The 21779-nt window shown below is 55.7% G+C and overlaps 2 protein-coding genes across 2 annotated transcripts; both read right to left on the minus strand.

Moving 5' to 3' along the window:
• Positions 1-813: 813 nt before the first annotated feature.
• On the minus strand, positions 814-11136 carry PAQR5 (progestin and adipoQ receptor family member 5). The gene is made up of 9 exons (XM_059482178.1): positions 11004-11136; positions 8872-8928; positions 8040-8215; positions 7297-7424; positions 6175-6374; positions 4472-4598; positions 3636-3732; positions 2707-2836; positions 814-2270 (listed from the first exon to the last, which is right to left on the minus strand). The coding sequence occupies exons 3-9, from the start codon at positions 8085-8087 to the stop codon at positions 2047-2049; spliced, it is 954 nt and encodes a 317-aa protein (XP_059338161.1). The 5' UTR covers positions 8088-8215; positions 8872-8928; positions 11004-11136; the 3' UTR covers positions 814-2046.
• A 2368-nt stretch (positions 11137-13504) lies between these two features.
• On the minus strand, positions 13505-21386 carry GLCE (glucuronic acid epimerase). Its single transcript, XM_059482530.1, has 5 exons — positions 21322-21386; positions 20707-20803; positions 18503-19016; positions 16811-17047; positions 13505-16124 (listed from the first exon to the last, which is right to left on the minus strand). Exons 3-5 carry the CDS (start codon positions 19002-19004, stop codon positions 15100-15102), a joined length of 1764 nt encoding a protein of 587 aa, XP_059338513.1. The 5' UTR covers positions 19005-19016; positions 20707-20803; positions 21322-21386; the 3' UTR covers positions 13505-15099.
• Positions 21387-21779: the final 393 nt, after the last annotated feature.

The following is a 21779-nucleotide window of genomic DNA, read 5'->3' on the forward strand; positions in this document are numbered from 1 at the left end:
ATTCCCAACCTGATGGAAATTAGTTAATTCCCAACCTGTGGGAAATGATCCGTGGTGGAAAATAACCGTGGAAATGTGGTGTTGGGACATGTGGGAAAAATCCAGCAGAACAAGTCCAGGGAAAAGCAAACTCCCTTCCCAGGGAATGCATTTCAATGGAGAACTGGGGAGAGGGATTCAAGTCCTTTTAAATTCTGGGGAATTCCCATTTTTAGTCCAAATTCTTGAATGTTTCCACAAGGTTTCAAGGATATTAAAAAAAAAAAAAAAGGATAAAATCACCTGGAGGAGCCTGAAATTCCTGCCTTTTTCCAGCTTTTCCAAATCCCTCCACGTAGCTTAGGGGGGATGAGGGAGGTTTGCTGGAATTTCATCCCAAATTCCTTTGGCATTTGGTGTGGATCAACATTCCACACATAAATATCCCTGTTTATTTCCTTGGAACAACTGGACACAGAGTTTTCATTTCTCCTGGGAAGGGAATCGAGGAAAATCCAGAAGTTTTTGGTAAAAAGCAAGAAAACTCCTTTCCCTGTGCCACTCCAACATCCAGCATCACCCATTCCAAGGGTTCAGCCAGAGGATCCCAGGGAATTCTGGCATTCCATCCCCATTGGAATGCAGTTTTCCCAAATTTCCCAGCATTGGAGAGGACGGGAGGATTTCAGTTCAAAAGTTGAATGACCTGGAATAACCCTGGGAAGATTCCCGATGTTTTTCCGGGCTCTCCAATCCCAGCTGGATTCCTCCCCGGTCACAGCAGCTCCCAAAGTAAATAAACTCTGGAATTATCAGCAATAATCTCCAAAGGAATTCGTTTCCTCAGGAATATTTTTATTATCAAGCAGAATAAAATCAGTGATTTATATTAATTTAATAAAACCTTTGGAAAAACAATTCCAGTGCTTATAAATATCCCGAAAATCCCGCTCAGTGTTCCCAAGGATTGATTTATCCCATATTTAACCTGTCCATCCCAGATTTTACTGTGATATCCCAAATTCCAGCAGCTCCCAAAGTGCAGCAGTCAGACCTTGGCAAAGGCAATTAAAGGAAATTAATGGAAGACCTGTGGGATTATCCAGGAAAATATTCCCAAAGAATAAAGTGTGTGCAGTGTTCCCGCAGGAAAATCCAAGAGGAAAACCTGGATCCTGGGAAAGTCTCGAGCTCCAGGCTCCTCCTGCAAAATCCAGGAGCAGCAGGGAAGGAAAGCAAGGAACAGCAGAGGGAAAATCCTGGGAATTCTTTAAAATTCCAGGCTGCTTTTAACCTTTGAGCTGTCCCAAATCCTGCTTTTTCTCCTGGCATCTCCATGTGGATCCCAGTCCCAAAACATTCAAACCTTTCCCTAAAGGATCCCAAATCCCGGGAGGTTGGGGTGTGGAGCCCTCCCATCTCCCACCACAAATCCCAGGATCCAGGATGGAATTCTTTTATTCCTAATTCCCTAATTCCATCCTCCCCCCGAGGAAACTCGGAATTCCCACAGCAACGAACTTCCCAGGATTTCCTGGAATGAGACCCTGGCAGAGCTTTCCTGCAGGAACATCCTACTGGGGCTCTCCTGGAATCCCTTGTCCCAGATAAAGAGTAAAAACAGTGGGAATTAAACTGGGAGGGAAACTCCAGTCCCTCCATCCCACCTTTCCAGGCACTTGGGCTGAGTGCAAGGCTTGGAATTCCAAAGGATTTCCACTTCCAAGGGGAAAATGGGGATAAAGAAGTGCTTGGCTTCACCCTTGGCTTCACCAGGAATCTCCCAGCTGGTGATGCCAACATTCCCTGGATTTCAGGCCTGAGGGATCCCGGATTCTTTGGGAAGCAGGAACGCTTCCCTCCCTTTCCAGGGATCAAATCCCGATTATTTGACGCTTTCCCTGTGGATAACAACGGGATGGGAAGCATTTCCCAGCCCATCCACGGAGAAAAACCAGTGCAGTTTTCCCTTGGGAAACTCCCAAAGAAATATTCCCAGGCTATCCAATTCCCCAGTGGACACCTCTGGGATGGGACTGCTCCCAGAAACCCGAGGCAATCCCTGCTTCAGTGGGACTTTTCCCGGGGAGGAGGCTGCGGGCGGAGGCTGCGGAAGCAGAGCCCGAGGATGGCCAGGCTGGCGGCCGCCCCCGTTCCCAGGGATCCGAAGGTTTCCAGGGCAGAGGGCAGCGGGAGGCGGCCCCGCCGCTCCGCCATGTCCACGGAGACGGCTTCCAGCTGGAAGAGCGTCCCCAGGATCCCGCAGACGTGGAAGACCTGGTGGCTGTGCCCTGCGACAGAAAACCCTTGAGGATTCCATGGAAGTTCCCACGGAAATTCCAGGGGCGTCGGGCTGGGCCAGGTGGGTTCCACGTGCCCAGAATGCTCCGGGGGCTTGGAGCGCTCTGGGACAGTGGGAGGTGTCCCTGCCCACCCAAAACACCCCAGAATTCCAGGATTCCAGGATTGAATCATGCTCAGCCCGCTTCACCTGGCATCCGTGGAACATTTATCCCACAAATTCCTCCTCCTGATCGCTGGAGTTTTGTCATCCTACAAACTCCTATTCCCAATTCCTGGGGTTCTATCCTCCCTGTAATTCCTATTCCCAATGTCTGTGGCTCCAGGGAATTTATTCCTGGTACCCCATGGGGTTATTCCCGGCATTCCCGGGGTTCATTCCCGGCATCCCCAGGGTTTATTCCTGGCATTCCTGGCATTGCTTACCGATGAAGTCGAAGCTCCCTGGCGCCAGGCGCTCGGGCAGGTGGGAGGTGAAGCTCAGGAAGGTGAGGAGGGCGCAGAGGCTGTGCCGGGAATGCAGCGGGAGCGAGGCCTCAGAGCAGCTCCGGGACAGCTGCCGGCAAAAATGGGAGCGATCCATCCATGAATCCATCCATGAATCCATCCATCCGTCTATCCATCCGTCTATCCATCCATCCATCCATCCATGAATCCTTCAATCCATCCATCCTTCAATCCCTGCATAAATCCTTCAATTCATCCATACATCCATACATGCATCCATGAACCCTTCAATTCATCCATCCCTCCATCCATGAATCCTTCAGTCCATACATCCATCCATCTGTGAATCCTTCAATCCATCCATCCATCATCCTTCAATCCATCCATCCATCCGTCCATTAATCCCTCAATTCATCCATTAATCTTTCCGTCAATCCATCCATGAATTCATCCACCCATGAATCCATCCATCCATCCATCCATCCATCCATCCATCCATCCATCCATCCATCCATCCATCCATCCCAAAGGGGCCACAGCCATTCCCAGTTCCCCACTCCCCTCAGCCCCACTCCAACCCTGCTTCCCAGAAAAAAGAAGGATTGATCCACCAATCCCAAGGAGCCATTCCCAGTTCCCCACTCCCATCACCTCCATTCCTGCCGGCCCAAATTCCCACCCTGCTCCAGTTTAATCCCTGGAAAAGGCCCCTCCCAGCTTCCCAAGGCAGGAATTTTCCAGCCCTTTGAAGTGGGAGGAATTCGCCGGCAATGAGAGCAGGAAAAAATATCCCAGGGCCTTTTCCTGCCGGAGTTTGTTTGCCTTTCAAACCCCGAGCTGGGCCTGTTTTCCCAAAGAATTCCAGCCTGAGGCAGCTGAAATTTCCCAGGATTTTGTGGGATACGCACTCTGTAGAAAACTGGGATGCTGTCGAAAATGTAGGGATACACGAAGGCCAAAGTTCGGAAAGCTTTGCTCAGGCGGGGCCGCTCCGCCTCCAGAAACCTGGGAAACACCAGGAATTCTGCTTGGGATACACTGGGATACACAGGGAATTCCGCATGGGAAACACAGGGAATTCCACATGGAATACATGAGGAAACACTGGGAATTCCACATGGGATACACCTGGAAACACAGGGAATTCCACATGGAATACATGAGGAAACACTGGGAATTCCACATGGAATACACCTGGAAACACAGGGAATTCCACATGGAATACATGAGGAAACACTGGGAATTCCACATGGGATACACCTGGAAACACAGGGAATTCCACATGGGATACACCTGGAAACACAGGGAATTCCACATGGAATACATGAGGAAACACAGGGAATTCCACATGGGATACACAGGGGATTCCACATGGGATACACTAGGAATTCCAAATGGAATATACAGTGAATTCCACACGGGATATACCAGGGAACACCAGGAATTCTACATGGGATACTCAGGGAATTCCACAGCTTCTCCAGGATAGCGGACTCTGGGATATCTTCCCTGGGATAGCAGACCTGGATCATCTCCAAGTCCCCTCCCAACCCAAACCATTCCAGGATTCCACAAATCCCCTTTGGAACATCCCAAAAATTCAAACTCCTCCCGTTACTCCACATTTTCATCATCGAATTCCCCTCATTTCCCAATGGAAAAATTCCCTCTCTCCCCTTCCCCGCCTCCCATCCGGCCCAGCCCGTGAGCAAACCCCTCATCCCGAATTCCCACTGGATCCCACCTGGAATAGCAGGACAGGCCAGTGCTGAGCACGGAGTTGAGCACGGCCACGGGAACGTAGAAATCATGGAATGTGCTCCCGACCCATTCCAGAGGGAAGACGTAGGCGGAGTACGCCAGCGCCGAGCCTGGAAGCACAGCGGGGCCGTCAGCTCCAAATCCTGGAATTCCCTGGAATTCCCCTGGAATTCCCTTCCTCCTCCTCCTCCTGGGCTCAGCTCTGAGCTCCGGGATGGAACATTGGGAAGGGTCGGGAATCTCCAGAACAGGCAGCATTCCAGAGGGGCTGGAGGGCTGTGGGAATATCCTGGAATTGGCCTCGTGCTCTCCCAGTGAGGCTCCTCCAGCTGGGTAAAATCTGGGATTTTTTTCTCATTCCTGTTATTCCAAATCCCACGTCTGTCCCAAATTATTTGTGGCCGGAGCTGCTCCAGGCCATTCCTGAGCTCTGGAGTGGATGAGGAAAAAGAAGAGCAGGAATTTCCCCCAAACCTCAAACCTCCCCTCTGGATGTGGCGTCCCATAAATCCGGGCTAAATTCCCAAAATCCTGTAAATCTGGCCTTTCCCAGCTCCTCCTGACCTCCCAAATTCCCGAAATCTCATAAATCTCCCCTGGAATTCCCGAATCCCACAAATCCCCCCGGAACTCCCAAATCCCATCCACCCCCCCCTGGAATTCCCAAGCCCCATCTATCCCCTCATAATCCCCAAATCCCATAAATCCCCAGATTTCACAAATCCCACAAATCCCCCCCAGGATCCCCGCATCCCATCCATCTCCCTGGAGCTCCTGCATCCCACAAACCCCCCCAGCACTCCCCAAATCCCATAAACTCCCCGGAATTCCTCAAATCCCATCAATCCCCCGGCATTTCCCAAATCCCCCTCATAATCCCCACATTCCATAAATCCCCTCGGAGCTCCAAAATCCCGTCAATCCCCCGTCATTTCCCAAATCCCGTCAATCCCCTCATAATCCCCACATTCCACAAATCCCCTCGGAACTCCGAAATCCCGTCAATCCCCCCGGCATTTCCCAAATCCCGTCAATCCCCTCATAATCCCCACATTCCATAAATCCCCTCGGAGCTCCGAAATCCCGTCAATCCCCCCGGCATTTCCCAAATCCCGTCAATCCCCTCATAATCCCCACATTCCATAAATCCCCTCGGAACTCCGAAATCCCATCAATCCCCCCGGCATTTCCCAAATCCCGTCAATCCCCTCATAATCCCCACATTCCACAAATCCCCTCGGAACTCCGAAATCCCGTCAATCCCCCCGGCATTTCCCAAATCCCGTCAATCCCCTCATAATCCCCACATTCCACAAATCCCCTCGGAACTCCGAAATCCCATCAATCCCCCCGGCATTTCCCAAATCCCGTCAATCCCCTCATAATCCCCACATTCCACAAATCCCCTCGGAACTCCGAAATCCCATCAATCCCCCATCATTTCCCAAATCCCGTCAATCCCCTCATAATCCCCACATTCCATAAATCCCCTCGGAACTCCGAAATCCCGTCAATCCCCCCGGCGTTCCCCAGATCCCATAAATCCCGCCGTAACTCCCCAGATCCCCACAAACCCCTGGAATCGCCAAATCCCATAAATCCCCCTGGCATTTCCCGCATCCCATCCGTCCCCCCATAATCCCCAGACGTCACAAAGCCCCCGATCCCCATCCCCAGCGGGCTGACCCAGTCCGTAGAGGCTGAGCGCGGCGTAGTCGCAGCAGTAGGCGCGGTGCCGCCCGTGCCCGCCCAGCGCGCCCAGGGCGTGCGCGGCGCTCGAGGCCAGCGGGTACAGGGCGCACGTGCCCAGGTAGGCCAGGAACGGCCCCGCCCCGGCCTCCGAGCCCGGGCTGCCCAGCCGGGACAGCAGCAGCCACAGGAAATACCTGGGAACGGGCCGGGGAGAGAGGGGTGTCGGTGCCGGGCAATCGGCAGGTGGGCAACAGGTGTGTGCCAGGGGTGCCCAGGGGTGCCCGGGTGTTAAGGGTTACCCACTAGATGTGCCCAGGGGTGCCCAGGGGTGTGCCAGGTGTGCCAAGTGTGTCCAGATGTTAAGGGTTACCCACTAGATGTGCCCAGGTGTGCCCAGGGGTGTGCCAGGTGTGCCAAGTGTGTCCAGGTGTTAAGGGTTACCCACTAGATGTGCCCAGGTGTGCCCAGGGGTGCTCAGGTGTGCCCAGGGGTGCCCAGGTGTATTCAGGAGTGAAGAGTTACCCACTAGATGTGCCCAGGGGCTGAAGACACCCCCAGGGAGGCCAAATTGTGCCCAGGTGTGTCCAGGGGTGCCCAGGTGTCCCCAGGGGCGCCTAGGTGTGTCCAGATGTTAAGGGTTACCCACTAGATGTGCCCAAGCATGCCCAGGGGTGCCCAGGGGTGCCCAGGGGCTGAGGGCACCCACCAGGTGTGCCCAGGGGTGCCCAGGTGTGTCCAGGTGTTAAGGGTTACCCACTAGATGTGCCCAAGCATGCCCAGGGGTGCCTAGGTGTGCCATGGGGCTGAGGGCACCCCCAGGGATGCCCAGTTGTGCCCAGGTGTGTCCAGGTGTGCCCAGGTGTTAAGGGGAGCCCACCAGGTGTGCCCAGGTGTGTACAGGTGTTGAGGGGACCCACACGTGTGCCCAGATGTGCCCAGGAGTTAAGGGGCACCCCCAGGTGTGTTCGGGTGTTAAGGGTTACCCACCAGATGTGCCCAGACGTTGAGGAACACCCACCAGGCATGCCCAGGTGTTAGGGGGTATCCCCAGGCATGCCCAGGTGTTAGGGGGTATCCCCAGGTGTGCCCAGCTGTGCCAGGGCTGCGGGCACTCACCCGGCAGGCACCAGGTGTGTCCAGATGTTGAGGGTCTCGTTGTTCATCCCGAAGAGGCTGAGCAGGCACTCACAGGCCGAGCTCTGGGGAGGGCGGTACCCGGAGAGGATTCCCGGCTCCCGGTAACTCTGGGGATGATGGCAATAATGGGAATAATGGGGATAATGGGAATGGGAATAATGGGAAATAACGAGAATAATGGGAATAATGGGAATAATGGGGATAATGGGGATAATGGGAATGGGAATGGGAATAATGGGAAATAACGAGAATAATGGGAATAATGGGAATGGGACTGAGGGATGGGAATAATGGCAATAATGGCAATAATGGCAATAATGGGGATAATGGGAATGGAGATGGGAATGATGGGAAATAACGAGAATAATGGGAATAATGGGAATAATGGGAATAATGGGAATAATGGGGATAATGGGAATGGGAATGGGAATAATGGGAATGATGGGAATGGGAGTGGGAATAAGGAATGGGAACAGGGACAGGGATGGGAATGGGAATAATGGAAATGGAAACAAGATGGGAATGGGAAATGGAAAATAAATGGGAAAGGAGAAATGGGAAACAGGAACGGGAATGGGAATGGGAATGGGGAGCATCCCCAAAATTCCGGAGTCAAGACACAGCTGTGCCCCCTTAGGGTGACCCTGCTGCTGTTCCCGGGTGCCACATCCCAAACCCCAAATCCCGCTGATCCCAGGATCAGGGAGGGAATTCCTGCTGACCTCGGGCACCTGGTGGGCGCGGAGCAGCCGGGCCGTGGGGCTGGGCATGGCCGGCTCTGGATGGAATTCCTGGGATTTTCCAGCTCAGCTTCCAAGAGGACGGCGCCTCAAATCCCTCCCAGCCACATCCCGTGGGAATGGTGCTGCTCCCACGAGGATCCCGGGATCAGGACAGCCTGGAGGGGATGAGAATTCCTGGGATGCACCATGGGGTCCAATTCGAAATCCCAAATCCCAAATCCCAATGGGAATTGTATCCCAGCAGGATGGGGAGCACCCATCCCCTCCATCCCCTGAGGAGTGCTGGGATCACAAGGGAGCAGTGGGACAAGGCTGATCCCACTTCCCAGAGGGACGGGAATTCTGACAGATCCAGAGGGACATGGGATCACCTCGGGATCCCTGGATGCAGGAAAGTCCCTCAGGAAGAGGGAGGGACACGGGATCCCAGCTGGATCCTCTTTCCTGCTACCATGGAATATCCCAGCTCCGGCTCTTACCCGATCCTGGCGCCGGCACTCTGGGAAATCAAGGGAAAAATCCGTGATCCCTCTTTCCGTCCTGCCCGGAGCAGGAAAAGCGGGAAGGGAGCTCCTGCTCCAGGCACTGCCTCAGCTCCATCCCACCAGGATCCAGAGGGATCCAAGTTCTGGATTCCTGGGATCCCGAGAGCTCCTGGCGCCTCTGCAGCACCCTGGGCTGCCATTCCAGCTGCTCCAGCCATCCCAACTTCCCAGCGGGATCCAGCCCTTGGATGTGCCACAGAGCCATTCCCAAAGAACCCCTTTGCCAGCCCCTGGAATTCTGGGATTCCCTCCCATCCCAGCCATACCTCTGCCAGCTCCGGGGTGAGGCAGCTCCAGGAAAAGCCCCGGGACACCGGGAACGGCTGGAGAGGGAGGGAAAAATTAATGAGGCAGGAGAGCAATGAACCAACAAAACCCTGCGGGAAACGCCTCTGGTTAAAGATTAGACGGGAATGGGGAATTGGGAATGGGGAATCAAATGCTACCCGGGGCTCTGGAAGTACTGAGGTGCTGCCTCATGGATCCCACAGAATTCCTGTGGTTTTCCATGGTGGAAACGGGACCTGAATCCAGGGAGAGCTCAGGGCCTGAAGGGGCTCCAGGAGAGCTGGAGAGGGACAGGGGATGGAGGGACAGGACACAGGGAATGGCTCCCACTGCCAGAGGGCAGGGATGGATGGGATATTGGAAAATAGGAATTGTTCCCTGTGAGGGTGGAGAGGGGGTGGGATGGCATTCCCAGAGCAGCTGTGGCTGCCCCTGGATCCCTGGCAGTGCCCAAGGCCGGGCTGGAATCTGTTCATGGAAGGGTCCCTGCAATGGCCGGGGCTGGAATGAGTTTTAAGGGCCCTTCCGACCTGGAATTCTGGGATTCTCAGAGGACAAAGGAATGAGCCCTTCCAGAGGCTCTTCCCAGGTGCAGGATCCCCTGGTGCCCAGAGCCCCTGGATGGGATCCCTGAGCTGGGAGCACCTGGATCCATCCCGACCCAGATATTCCTGTGGCAGGGATCCCTTCCCTGTTCCTTGTTCCTATTCCCTGTTCCTTGTTCCCTATTCCCTGTTCCCTATTCCCTGTCCCTATTCCCTGCTCCCAGTTCCCCATTCCCTGTCCCCATTCCCTGTCCCTATTCCCTATTCCCTGTTCCATTCCCCGTTCCCTGTGGGAAGCAGGAGGAGGCTCCAGGCCCGGCCTCAGGCAGGAATTTGTGGTTTGGGAGCACAACGAGGGCAGCGAGCACAGTGACTCACTGGGGCCGGGCACACCCTGCGGGCCGGGCCGGGCCGAGCCGGGCCTGCTTCCTCCCGCTCCTCCTCCTCCTCCTCCTGTTCGGGCTCTTCCCAGCCGGGAATGGGAATGGGATGGGATGGGATGGGATGGGATGGGATGGGATGGGATGGGATGGGGGCATGGCGGGGCTGTGACCCCTGTGAGTCACCTCTGCCAGCGCTGCGGCTTCGCTCAGGTGGCTGCAACAGCTCCTCTTCCTCCTCCTCCTTAATTTCCTCCTCCTCCTCTCCCTGCCCCGGTTCCCCGCAGTCCCACCCGACCCTCTCGGGGCTGTCCCGGCCCTGCAGCCGCAGCAGCTCCGGCCCGGGAGCTCCCGGCTCAGCCCAGCGATGTCCCCACCTGGCACCGATGTCCCCACCCGGCACCGCCGCCAGGAGCCCGGCCCTGTCACCTTGTCACCGTCCTCTGCCCATGGCACAGCTCCCATGGCACATCCTTTCCTTTCCTTTCCTTTCCTTTCCTTTCCTTTCCTTTCCTTTCCTTTCCTTTCCTTTCCTTTCCTTTCCTTTCCTTTCCTTTCCTTTCCTTTCCTTTCCTTTCCTTTCCTTTCCTTTCCTTTCCTTTCCTTTCCTTTCCTTTCCTTTCCTTTCCATCATCCCTCCCTACGGAACATCCCCATCCCTCCCCATGGCAGATCCCAATCCCTGGCACGGCTCTCCCTGGCACATCCCTCGCTCCGTGCGGCGCTTTTCCACGGGCCGGGAATGAATATTCGGGAATTCCCGAGCGGCCCCGTTCGCGTTCCAAGCGGGAGCAGCGCTGGAAAACTCCGGGAGCGGCGCGGGCCGTGCCAGGAGCGCTCCCGGCGGGACAAGGGCGGCTTTGTGGGAGTTGTTGTTGTTGTCGTTGCCGCTGGAATTCGCCGGGAGCCGCCGGGAGCAGCTTTTCCATGCCAGGAACCCGCCGCTCCCACCCGTCCTTCCCGCGGGATCCCGACCCCATCCCGCTCCCGGGTGAAACTTCCCGGGAATCCCGCGATCCCGGCACCGGCAGGGCCGGGAATGCTCCCGCTGCCCCGGCGCTTTTCCCATTCCCATTCCCATTCCCACTCCAATCCCCATTCCCCTTCCCGCATTCCCGAATTTCCCGGGAGCCGACCCTCGGGAAAAGCTGGGAATGCCGGAGCCGGGGAGAAGCCGGGACTTACGGCGCTGCTCGGAGCCGCCGCTGGATGCGGCGTTTTCCAGCGCTGCCTCCAAATGCCGGGATCACTCACTGGGAACAAACACTGCCCACACGGAATTCCCGGCCGGCCGGGCGGGCGCGGCTGCTCCAGGGGCACGGTCCCGCCGGGAAGCGCCGCCAGCGATGATTTTGGGAGAGAACGAACCCTGGCTCGTCCAAGGATAAAAAAGGTTCCCAGATAAACCCGGAAATCAGCGCGGCCAAACGCGGCCGGGATCGGAGCCAGCCACGAGGAAGTGGAAAAAAAGCAGGAAAAAATAAAAATTCCCAGCCCCGCCGAGCATCTCCCGCTCCCAGCGCCTCGGGAAAACTCCCGGAGCGCTCCCAGAGCAGCCCGGCAATTCCAGCCCTGCCGCGGCTCCTCATTCCCGGATTATTCCCGGCTGGATGGGAATGAATCCCAGCCAAACGGCGAGTTTCCCGTTCTGCTTCCCAAAAATCCGCTGCTTTTCCCGCAGTGCTCCACTGGGAACGGCTTTGCCAAAGTTCGGAGAGTGGGAGATTCCAGCGGGATGGAGAGGGATGAGCGGGCTCAGTTAATTATTAATTAATTATTAATTATTGTCCCTTAGTTATTCAGGAATTGGGAGAAGCAGAGCCGGGCAGGGCTGGTGGATTCCCAGCTCTATCCCGAACTTCAATCCCACAGGAAAGTCCTGGGAACTCCTGGGAATTAACCCCTTCCTGCCAGCACCGGGACACAGCTTTTCCCTGGACATTCCCAGGGCTCTGGAATTCCATTCTCACTTTCAGGGATGCTCCAAGGCTCTTTTCAGTCCCAGCATGCCAAGGAATGGGAATTACTTGGGAGAATCCCGGAATATTTTGGGTGGGATGGGCAGGGACACCTCTGACTGCCCCAGGATCCAGGGGCAGCCACAGCTGCTCTGGGAATTCCATCCCAGCTGGGAATTCCTTCCCAAGATCCATCTAAATCTCCACTTTTCCAGCCATTCCCTGTGTCCTGCCCCTCCCTCCCTGATCCCAATCCCTCTCCAGCTCTCCCTGGATTCCTGGAAGGGGCTCTGGGATTCCCTGGAGCTGCATTTCCCTATTCCCAACATTGGGATATTTTTAGTGACCGCTCTGTTAAAATCCTCATGTAACAATTCCCAAAAAATTCCAAACGAGCTGGAATAATTCCCAGCAGGAATCCACCACTTGTGCTCCTTCCCTCAATCACCAAACCCTTAATTAACAGGAAAAAATCCACATTTTCCCACTTTTCCAGAAGAAAACCTCCTTAAAACCACGACACCTCAAAGCCACCATCACAGGAAAAAAAACTTGGAATACATCTGGAGAATAAAATACTTGGAAAATCCCCAAATAAGGAAAACATCCCAAGGTTTGGGTTTTTTTTTTTTCTTAAGATAAAAAAATTTATTTCCCAGTCTTAGAAAGCTTTCCAAGCATTCCCAATGTCCCATAGAAACGTAGGAGAACCTCTTCCCATCAAAAATTCCGGAGGGGCGGAATACAAAACTATCCTGTGCACATTGTGCTTAAAGGAGCGCCCAGCCCGGAGCATCCTGTAAACAAATTATTGCATATTTTCCATCGGGATCCTCGGGAAAATCCCGGGAAATCCAACAAAATCCCAGCCAAGCCATACCCGGGGAGGAGGAGAACGGGAATGAGCGGCTTCCAGGGAATGCGGGATCCCAGGGAATGCCAGATCCCATGGAATTCCTGGATCCCAGGGAATGCCTGGATCCCAGGGAATTCCTGGATCCCAGGGGGGGTTGTGCTTGTGCTGTTGGGGTGGGGGAGCCACGGAGAAGGGATCCCATGGGAAGAGCCAATGGATCTCTGGGTGAAAATCTGGGATCGGAGCTGATCCGGGTCCCAAAGATCTCTGGGAGTTTGAAGGTGGAAATGAACAAAGAAATCCTAAATTGGAATGAATTCCAAGAAGTTTTGGGGACCGGCTCCATGGCCAAGGGTCCTCTTCCAATGCACAATGGAATTTAAGGAGTATCAGGAATTCCCCGTGGATTCTCCATGGAATTGCAGCCTCTAGTGGGGATTCCTGGAAGCTCCACCTGTGCTAAGGCCAGCAGAAGGTGATGGAAGGACAGGAGGCACAACCTTGGAATGCTCCATCCCAAACTTCCAGCGGCATCCATGGAGAAAAAATCCCATGGGAAGAGCCAATGGATCCCCATAGGAAAATCTGGGATCAAAGCTGATCTTGGTCCCAAAGATCTTTGGGAGCTTGAAGATGGAAAATGAACAAAAAGATCCCAAACTGGAATGAATTTCATGAAGTTTTGGGCACTGCCAGCATGGTCAAGGATCCTCTTCCAATGCACAACGGAATTTAAGGAATACCAGGAATATCCCCATGGATTCTCCATGGATTTACAGCCTCTGGGGATTCCTGGAAGCTCCACCTGTCTAAGGCCACCAGATGGAAGGACAAGAGGTGGAACAGGAGGAACAACCTTGGAATGCCCATCCTGCACTTCCAGAGTGGAGAAATCGGCCACATTCCAACCCCACCATCAGCATCAATTCCCAAAAAACTCAACCAAGAGGAATTCTGGCCTCTGTAAGGCACCAACACCATCCTGGAGCAGCACCCAAGGAGGCTCTCTGGGGTTTCCAACTGGGAAAAAGATGGAAGGAACACGTCAGGGGAGGATGGAGCAGATTTTTGGGAAGGAATCCCAGGTTTGGGGTGGGTTTGTGTCTGCTGGGTTTCCATGGGCATGGAAAAATTCCCCTCTGCTACCTTTGGTATTGGAATTTCTCCTCTGCCATCCTTTGGATGGGTGGAATTGACCGGAGCGTGGATTAAAGCCGGGAAAAGGTCGCTCTGAGATCGATGAGAAATTAAGGAAAAGCCTCAAAAAATGAAAGCAATAATAAGATGGAGATGGGTGTTGTCCTTGTGCCCGGGATTTTGGGATTGGGATCAGCTCCACCATGGAATGGGAGCAGTGGGAATTCCCAAAGTCCAACCAGGAGTTCGGGATCAGGCAGCTGGTGGGATCGTGGGATCATGGAATGGTTTGGTGGGAAGGACCTTAAAGCTCATCCCATTCCATAGGGACCTTCCACTGTCCCAGGCTGCTCCAAGCTGGCCTTGGACATTCCAGGGATCCAGAGGAAGCCACAGCTCCCCTGGGAATTCCAGCCCAGGGAGAGCTGGAAAAACCTCTGGGATGGAACTGTTAGAATGCTGGATGGGCTGGAGCAGGAGAAAAATGAAAATTCCCAAATTCTTGTATTTCCTGAGGAACTCCGGATGACCTCCGTGTCCCGCTCAGCAATTCCCAAAAACACCCCCAAAGCTCTGAGGAACCTCCCAGATGGAATTCCAAAATCCCATAGAAGACACAGGGATATCCAATATCCCACAGAAAACGCAGAGCTCCAGGAAAAAGGATCCCAGCTCTGAGGGGACACCGGTGACAGGGATAAGGGATCCCAGCTCCAAGGGGACATTGGTGACAGGGATAAGGATCCCAGCTCCATGGGAATTCCAGTGACTGGGATAAGGATCCCAGCTCCAAAGGGACACCAGGATAAGGGATCCCAGCTCCGAGGGGACACGGGTACTGGTGGCCCGGGGCTGTGTGCTCCAGGCTCCCAGTTGTGCTTCCATGATGCCGGGCACGTGTTTTCCATGAAGAAACCCTCCAGCTCCAGGACCTCCAGGCAGAGAACTGGCAAAATATTCCAACTGCAGATTTTCCATCCCGAAAAAGTGAATCCCTAGGAAACCCCCCCCCCCCACTTTAAAGCCACGCTTCGCACTCCCAGGCTCCAAGTGATTCCCGTGGATGGCGCTCATCCCACGGGAGCTGCTCCAACGTGGACACAAATCCCGGTTCAAGAGGCCCTGCACGAGCTCTCCAGGCAGCGACCGCGCTTCCAAGACTTCTATGGCTTCTGCAAACGTTTTTCCTAGAAAAGGAAAAACCAATCCCAACAAAACCCAACCTCAACGCGGGAGAGAGCGTCCCCATCCCAAACCCTCCCCGGAGCAGTTTTAAGGCCCACAATTTTGGGAAGGACCCGTCGGAACCGCGGCAAGGACGGGGAGGAGCTCAGTTGTGCTTGGCCCGCCCTCCCCGCAGGTAACTCTTCCACCTCTTGACGAACTCCTTGAAGACGGGCGTGTCGTCGATGGAGCCCAGCAGCTGCAGCTGGTTGATGTGCGTGGTGTGGTAGTCCCAGCGCGCCAGGTTGGGCGCCGTGCCCAGCATGAAGTGCCGCAGGTCGTAGATGGTGCCCGAGCCGGTGTCGAAGAGCGGCAGCATGGCCTTGAGCGACTCCATGCCGCGCTCGTAGAGCAGCCGCGCCTCCTTGCCCAGCTTCTCCCCGGCCGTCTCCTTCAGGTCGTAGAGGCCGATCAGGGAGTACATGAAGCCGTTGAGCACGAAGGAGCTGGGCGTGGTGGGGTACTCCTCGTACCAGTCGTGCCGGTTCATGAACACCGCCTTGACCCCGCGCTGCTCCGCCGGCAGCTTGAAGGGCGCCGTGGCCCGCAGCGCCGCGCCCAGGAACGCCGGCTCCTTGGTCAGCTGGTAGGCCCTGACCAGCGTGGACATGGCCTGGCCCTGCGCCATGGCCGAGTACCAGCCCGGATCCAGGGATTTGAAGCCTTCCCCCAGCTTCCTGGTGACCATGATGGGCCAGCCGCCGCGCTCGTCCTGGTTGCGCAGCAGCCAGCGGCTGGCGGCGAAGAAGGCGGCCATGTGGGCCGTGGCCGAGATGGTGACGTTGTCCAGGAAGCCGCGGCCCTTGGCCACCAAGCGCAGCACCCTCTTGGGCATGATCTTGGTCTGCTTCACCGCCTTGGTGTTGGAGAGCCCCACGCCCTTGCGCAGGTCCGTCAGCAGGTCCCGCGTGAGCGTGCTCCAGCTGCTGCGCGCTCCGATGCCGTAGAAGATGTCCCTGTCCCTGAGGGCGATGAGCTGCGTGCTGGACACGTAGTGCACGGTGAAGAGCTGGTTCCTCTCCGTGGTCTCCAGCACCACGGACACGCTGCCGTTGCTCAGCAGCTTCAGGTCGAAGGAGATGATGAAATCCCGGCCGTTGTTGAGCTCCAGGGAGACGCCCTCGGAGCTTTCTGCAAAAGCAACCCCGGAAAAGCCTCGCTCAGCACAGAAGGATTCCCGCTTCCAAAGGGCTGGAGCGGATTCCAGAGGCCATCCCCGCTCCCGGGAGGGATTCCAAAGCTTTTAGAGCAGCCCTTCAATAATTCAACGTTTCTGGGCTGTTTCACCTGATTGGAATTGGGAATGAAGGATGAGGAGTGAAAAGGATGGGGAATGGAGGACTGGGAACAAAAAGGATGGAGAATGGAGGATTGGGAAAGAAAAAGATGAGGAATGGAGGCCTGGGAATGAAGGATAAAGAATGAAAAGGATGGAGAATGGAGGATTGGGAATGAAGGATAAGGAATGAAAGGACTGGGAATGAAGAATTGGGAACAAAGGATTGGGAAGAAAAAGGATGGGGAATAAAAAGGATGGAGAATGAAAAGGATGAAGAGTGAAGAGGACAGGAAATTAAGCATAAAGAATGAAAAGGATTGGGAATGAAGGACTGAGAATGAAGGACTGGATTCAAGGATTGGGAATGAAGGACTAGAAATTAAAAGGGTGGGGAACAAGTGATTGGCAATGAAGGACTGGGAATGAAAAGGATTGGGAATGAAGGACTGGGAACAAAGGACTGGAATCAAGGACCGGGAACAAAGGCCAAACAAAACCCCAGCACCCAACAATTCCCGCTCCCGGCTGCACCACCCACCTGGGCAGGAGAACTGCTTGACGCCGGAGAGCCGGGTCTTGTCCCAGACGGTGGTGAGGGAGCAGCCCTTGGGCACCGTCCATTCCCCGTTCCCGTCCCCGTCCCCGGCCGTCTCGTACACCTCCACGTGTGGCGGCTTCTCCGTCAGGTTCTTGCTGTAGTGGCTCAGCCCGTACTGGGCGATCTGGATGGGGTAGAAGTAGCCCTGAGGGCCCCACTGCGTGGAGAGAGGAACTCCTGCCCGGAAAAAACATGGAAAAAGCGTTGGAATGAGGGGAGAAGTCCTCCTCTGCACCCTGAAATTCTGGGAGCTCCATCAATGCGGTTGGAGGTTAGAGGGAAGGAGGAGGTTGGGCCCTTTCCAATAAAATCCAGAATTCCGTGGTTTTAGCTGGCAGAGGAATCCCTGATGTGGACTTCCCAACTTTTATGGAATTGTGGAATGGGCTGGGTCCAAGGGAACCTCAATCCCACCCCATTCCACCCCTACCAAGGGTAGGCCCACTTCCACAATGCCAGGGTGCTCCAAGCTGGCATTGGACATTCCCGGGATCCGGGGGCAGCCACAGCTTCTCTGGGAATTCCAGCCCAGCCAGGAATTCCTTCCCAAAATCCCATCCATCCCTGCCCTCTGGCAGTGGGAGTCATTCCCTGGGTCCTGTCCCACCCACCTCATCCTTGAGGATCCCAAGGCCGGAGGTGCCACCACTAAACCCCATTCCCACATTCCCAGCATCAAATCCAGGTCACTTCACACTTCCATCACATTTTAAGGAGGACTTCCAGCAGATTTTCAGGATCCTCCCAATCCCAAAAAACCTGCTACTCTGCTGATGCCCTTGACCCTGTCACAGACCTTGCCAGCGCCACCCCCATTCCCCCATTCCTACCAGAACATCCAGGTCACTCTGTACTTCCAGCACATTTTAAGGATCACCCCAATCCCAAAAATTGCTGGGAATCCTCTGCTTTCCCAGCAAAACCCACATTCCACACCACTGATGCACATGACCCTGTCACAGACCTTGATGGTGCCACCCCCATTCCCATCACCAAATCCAGGTCACTTCACACTTCCAGCACATTTTAAGGAGCACATCCAGCACATTTTAAGGAGCACTTTCAGGATACCTTCAGGCTCATCCCAATCTCAAAAATTCCTGGGAATCCTCTGCATCCCACCTTCCACACCACTGATGCCCTTGACCCTACCACCACTCCCCCATTTCCACCAGAACATCCAGGTCCCTTTGCACTTCCAGCACATTTTACGAAGCACTTCTAGCATATTTCACAGAGCACTTCCAGGAGATTTTAAGGATCATCCCAACCCCAAAAATTCCCAGGAATGCCCAGGCCCTCACCCACTACGCCACTGATGCACTTGACTGTGTCACCACCCCCATTCCCACCAGAACATCCAGGTCACTTCGCACTTCCAGCACATTTTACGAAGCACTTCCAGCACATTTTACAAAGCACTTCCAGGAGATTTCAAGGCTCATCCCAACCCCAAAGATTCCCCACGGGGAACACTCAGTCCCTCATCCTCCATGCCACTGACGCACTTGTCCCTATCACCATTCCTACATTCCCACCAGAACATCCGGGTCATTTCGCACTTCCAGCACATTTTACAGAGCACTTCCAGCACATTTTAGGGCTCATCCCAACCCCGGAGACGTCCCTCACCCTCCACGCCACTGATGCACTTGACCCTGTCGCGCAGCTCCACGTTGTAGCCCTCGAAGGACATGAAGACGCCGTCGGGCCGGTACGGCGCGCGCTGCGCGTACACCTTGGAGTAGCTGTGCGAGAACTCGAACCTCTCGCCGCCGTCAGCCTGGGCGATGCGCCCGTACACCTGGAAGTATTTCTCCACCCAGCTGAAGGGCAGGAACACCTCGCCGCCCTCGCGCCGCCCCTTCACCGTCTGCTCCTCGTTGATGACGCAGTCGATCTCCTCGTAGCGCGGTCCCGCCGCCGCTCTCCCGGCGCTTCCCGGCATTCCCGGGGCTCGGGGGGCGTCCTGGGGCGAGGCCTCCTCGCTGTCGGCAACGCCGGGGTGCTCCGGGGGGCCCGGGGCGGGCGGGGGGCGATGGGAGCAGCGGGTCCAGAGCAGCAGCGAGAGCAGAGCCAGGAGGGAGCAGAGCACCAGGAGCGCCTTGGAGCTGAGGCGGGCCAGGCAGCGCATGGTGCTGCATTCCTGGGAAAAACAACGGGGAAAAATGGGGAAAAATGGGATCAGGAGAGGGATTTGGGGTGTTCCTGATGGGGATGGTCAGCACACAGTCCTGCAGTCCTAGGAAAACAGGGAAAAACAGGGGAAAATGGGATCAAGAGAGGGATTTGGGGGGTTCCTGATGGGAATGGTCATGGTAACAGGGCCAGGCAGCGCATGGTGCTGCATTCCTGGGAAAAACAACGGGGAAAAATGGGGAAAAACGGGATCAGGAGAGGGATTCGGGGTGTGGTCATGGTGAGAGGGCCAGGCAGCGCATGGTGCTGCATTCCTGGGAAAAACAACGGGGAAAAACGGGATCAGGAGAGGGATTTGGGAGGTTCCTGATGGGAATGGTCAGCACACAGTCCTGCAGTCCTAGGAAAACAGGGAAAAACAGGGGAAAATGGGATCAAGAGAGGGATTTGGGGGGTTCCTGATGGGAATGGTCATGGTAACAGGGCCAGGCAGCGCATGGTGCTGCATTCCTGGGAAAAACAACGGGGAAAAATGGGGAAAAACGGGATCAGGAGAGGGATTCGGGGTGTGGTCATGGTGAGAGGGCCAGGCAGCGCATGGTGCTGCATTCCTGGGAAAAACAACGGGGAAAAACGGGATCAGGAAAGGGATTTGGGGGGTTCTGGATGGCAATGGTCAGCACACACTCCTGCAGTCCTGGGAAAACAGGGAAAAACGGGGAAAAACGGGATCAGGAGAGGGATTTGGGAGGTTCCTGATGGGAATGGTCAGCACACAGTCCTGCAGTCCTAGGAAAACAGGGAAAAACAGGGGAAAATGGGATCAGGAGAGGGATTTGGGGGGTTCCTGATGGGAATGGCACTCATGGTGATGGGGTCAGGCAGTGCACGGTGCTGCGTTCCTGGGGAAACATGGAAAAAAATGGGATCAGGAGAGGGATTTGGGATGGTTCTCATGGGAATGGTCAGCACACAGTCCTGCAGTCCTGGGAAAACAGGGAAAAACGGGGAAAAATGGGATCAGGAGAGGGATTTGGGGTGGTTCTGATGGGAATGGTGCCCAGGCAGTGCATGGTGCTGCAGTCCTGGGAGAACACAGAAGAATGGGATCAGAAGGAAATCTGGGATGTTCCAGATGGGAATGGCACTCATGGTGCCTCATTCCTGGGAAAAGCAACAGGAAAAACGGGATCAGGACAGGGATTTGGGGGGTTCTGGATGGGAATGGTCACAGTGACAGGGCCAGGCAGCGCATAGGGCTGGATTCCTGGGAAAACATGGGAAAACATGGAAAGAACGTGGAAAAAACATGGGGAAAATGTGGAAAAACACAGAAGAACACGGAAGAACAGGGAAGAACATGATCAGGGCAGAGATTTGGGATGTTCCAGATGGGAATGATCAGCACACAGTCCCGCAGTCCTGGGAAAACATGGAAAAATGGGATCAGGAGGGAAATCTGGGATGTTCCAGATGGGAATGGCACTCATGGTGGAACATTCCCAGTAAAACCATGGAAAAACGGGATCAGGACATGGATTTGAGCTTTCCTGGATGGGAATGGTGTCCCTGTCCAGGGTCAGTGCCAACATTCCCAGGAATCAGGGAAATCTGGGATCCAAGGCGGGGTAGGAATTCCAGGGATCCCAGCAGAGCCGGGAATAAACGGGAATGGGGAAAAGCAGCTCTGCTCTTACCTTAGGGAAAGGGAGTTCTGGGAATTCTTGGAATTCTAATGCATCTCGAGCTTCCAGAGGAAAAAATCCCGGGATTTATGGATTCCTCTTGGGATTCCTGCAGGGAAAACCGGGAAAAATGGAGCTGGAGCAGCCCCAGATGGAGCTTTTCCTGGGAAATCCTGGTACTCCCAGGAAACTCCTCCGAATTCCAGGAAGACCCTGACGTTCCCAGGGAAATCCTGGTATTCCCGGGAATCTCCTCTGATTCCCAGGAAACGCTTCAGAATTCCAGGAAAATCCTCAGGGAATCCCAGGAATTCCGGATCCCATATTCCCGAATCCCCGAGCCGCGGTTCCTGCACTCCGCATTCCCCCAGCCCATATCCCGTATTCCCGCACATTCCCAGCCCGCATTCCCGCATTCCCAGCCCGAATTCCCGAATTCCCAAATTCCCACCGCTCCCATTCCCTCATTCCAGGCGCCGGCAGCAACCCCGAGGCGGCCCGAGCACGCCCAGCCCGGGTAACCGCGCTGCCCTCCCTCTCTCCCGCTGCCATGATTCCCACCATTCCCGTCACTCCCATCATTCCCGTTATCCCGGGAATTCCCGGGAATCCCGGCCCGCTCCTCACCTGCGCCCAGGGCCTGGCGGGCGGCGGAACCCCCGCGCGGGGCAGCGGGGGGAGCACGGAGGGGCCGCGCCGGGGCCCCGCCCTCGCGCGTCGCGGCCAATGGGAGCGCTCGGGGGGCGGCGCGAGCGCCGGGCGCCAGCCAATAGGAAAGCGCGGCGCGGCGGTGCCGCCGCCACAACGGCGCCGGGTAGGGTAGGGCGGGGTGGGGAGGGGCGGGGATGAGGCGCCGCCGCCACGGCGGCTCCGGTGGCACCGGGAGCGCTGCGGGGGCCGCTCGCACCCGCGCGGGGCCCCGGCACCGCCGCAGCCCCCGCTGGCACCGGCGCGGCCGGGGGGGAGCGGCGGGAGCGGCCCCGCCCCGGCTTCCCGCGAGAGCGGCGGCGACCAATCAGAAGGGCGCGTTTGAGGGGCGGGGCTTCCGGGCGGAGCGCGCCGCGGATTGGCTGAGCGGTGCCCCG

The sequence above is a fragment of the Ammospiza nelsoni genome, chromosome 14 (assembly GCF_027579445.1).
Source record: "Ammospiza nelsoni isolate bAmmNel1 chromosome 14, bAmmNel1.pri, whole genome shotgun sequence".
NCBI classification, from domain to species: Eukaryota; Metazoa; Chordata; class Aves; order Passeriformes; family Passerellidae; genus Ammospiza; species Ammospiza nelsoni.

Bases quoted from the DNA above. Each gene is read 5' to 3' on its own strand.
- GLCE (XM_059482530.1), bottom strand. From the start codon at position 19,004: ATGCGCTGCCTGGCCCGCCTCAGCTCCAAGGCGCTCCTGGTGCTCTGC. The intron at 17,048-18,502 runs GTGAGGGACGTC...TTTTCCGGGCAG, and splicing joins GTGCATCAGTGGCGTGGAGG to GAGTTCCTCTCTCCACGCAG. The intron at 16,125-16,810 runs GTGGGTGGTGCA...TTGCTTTTGCAG, and splicing joins CAAGCAGTTCTCCTGCCCAG to AAAGCTCCGAGGGCGTCTCC.
- PAQR5 (XM_059482178.1), bottom strand. From the start codon at position 8,087: ATGCCCAGCCCCACGGCCCGGCTGCTCCGCGCCCACCAGGTGCCCGAG. The intron at 7,425-8,039 runs GTCAGCAGGAAT...CATCATCCCCAG, and splicing joins GCGCCCACCAGGTGCCCGAG to AGTTACCGGGAGCCGGGAAT. The intron at 3,733-4,471 runs GTGGGATCCAGT...GGTGTTTCCCAG, and splicing joins GGCCTGTCCTGCTATTCCAG to GTTTCTGGAGGCGGAGCGGC.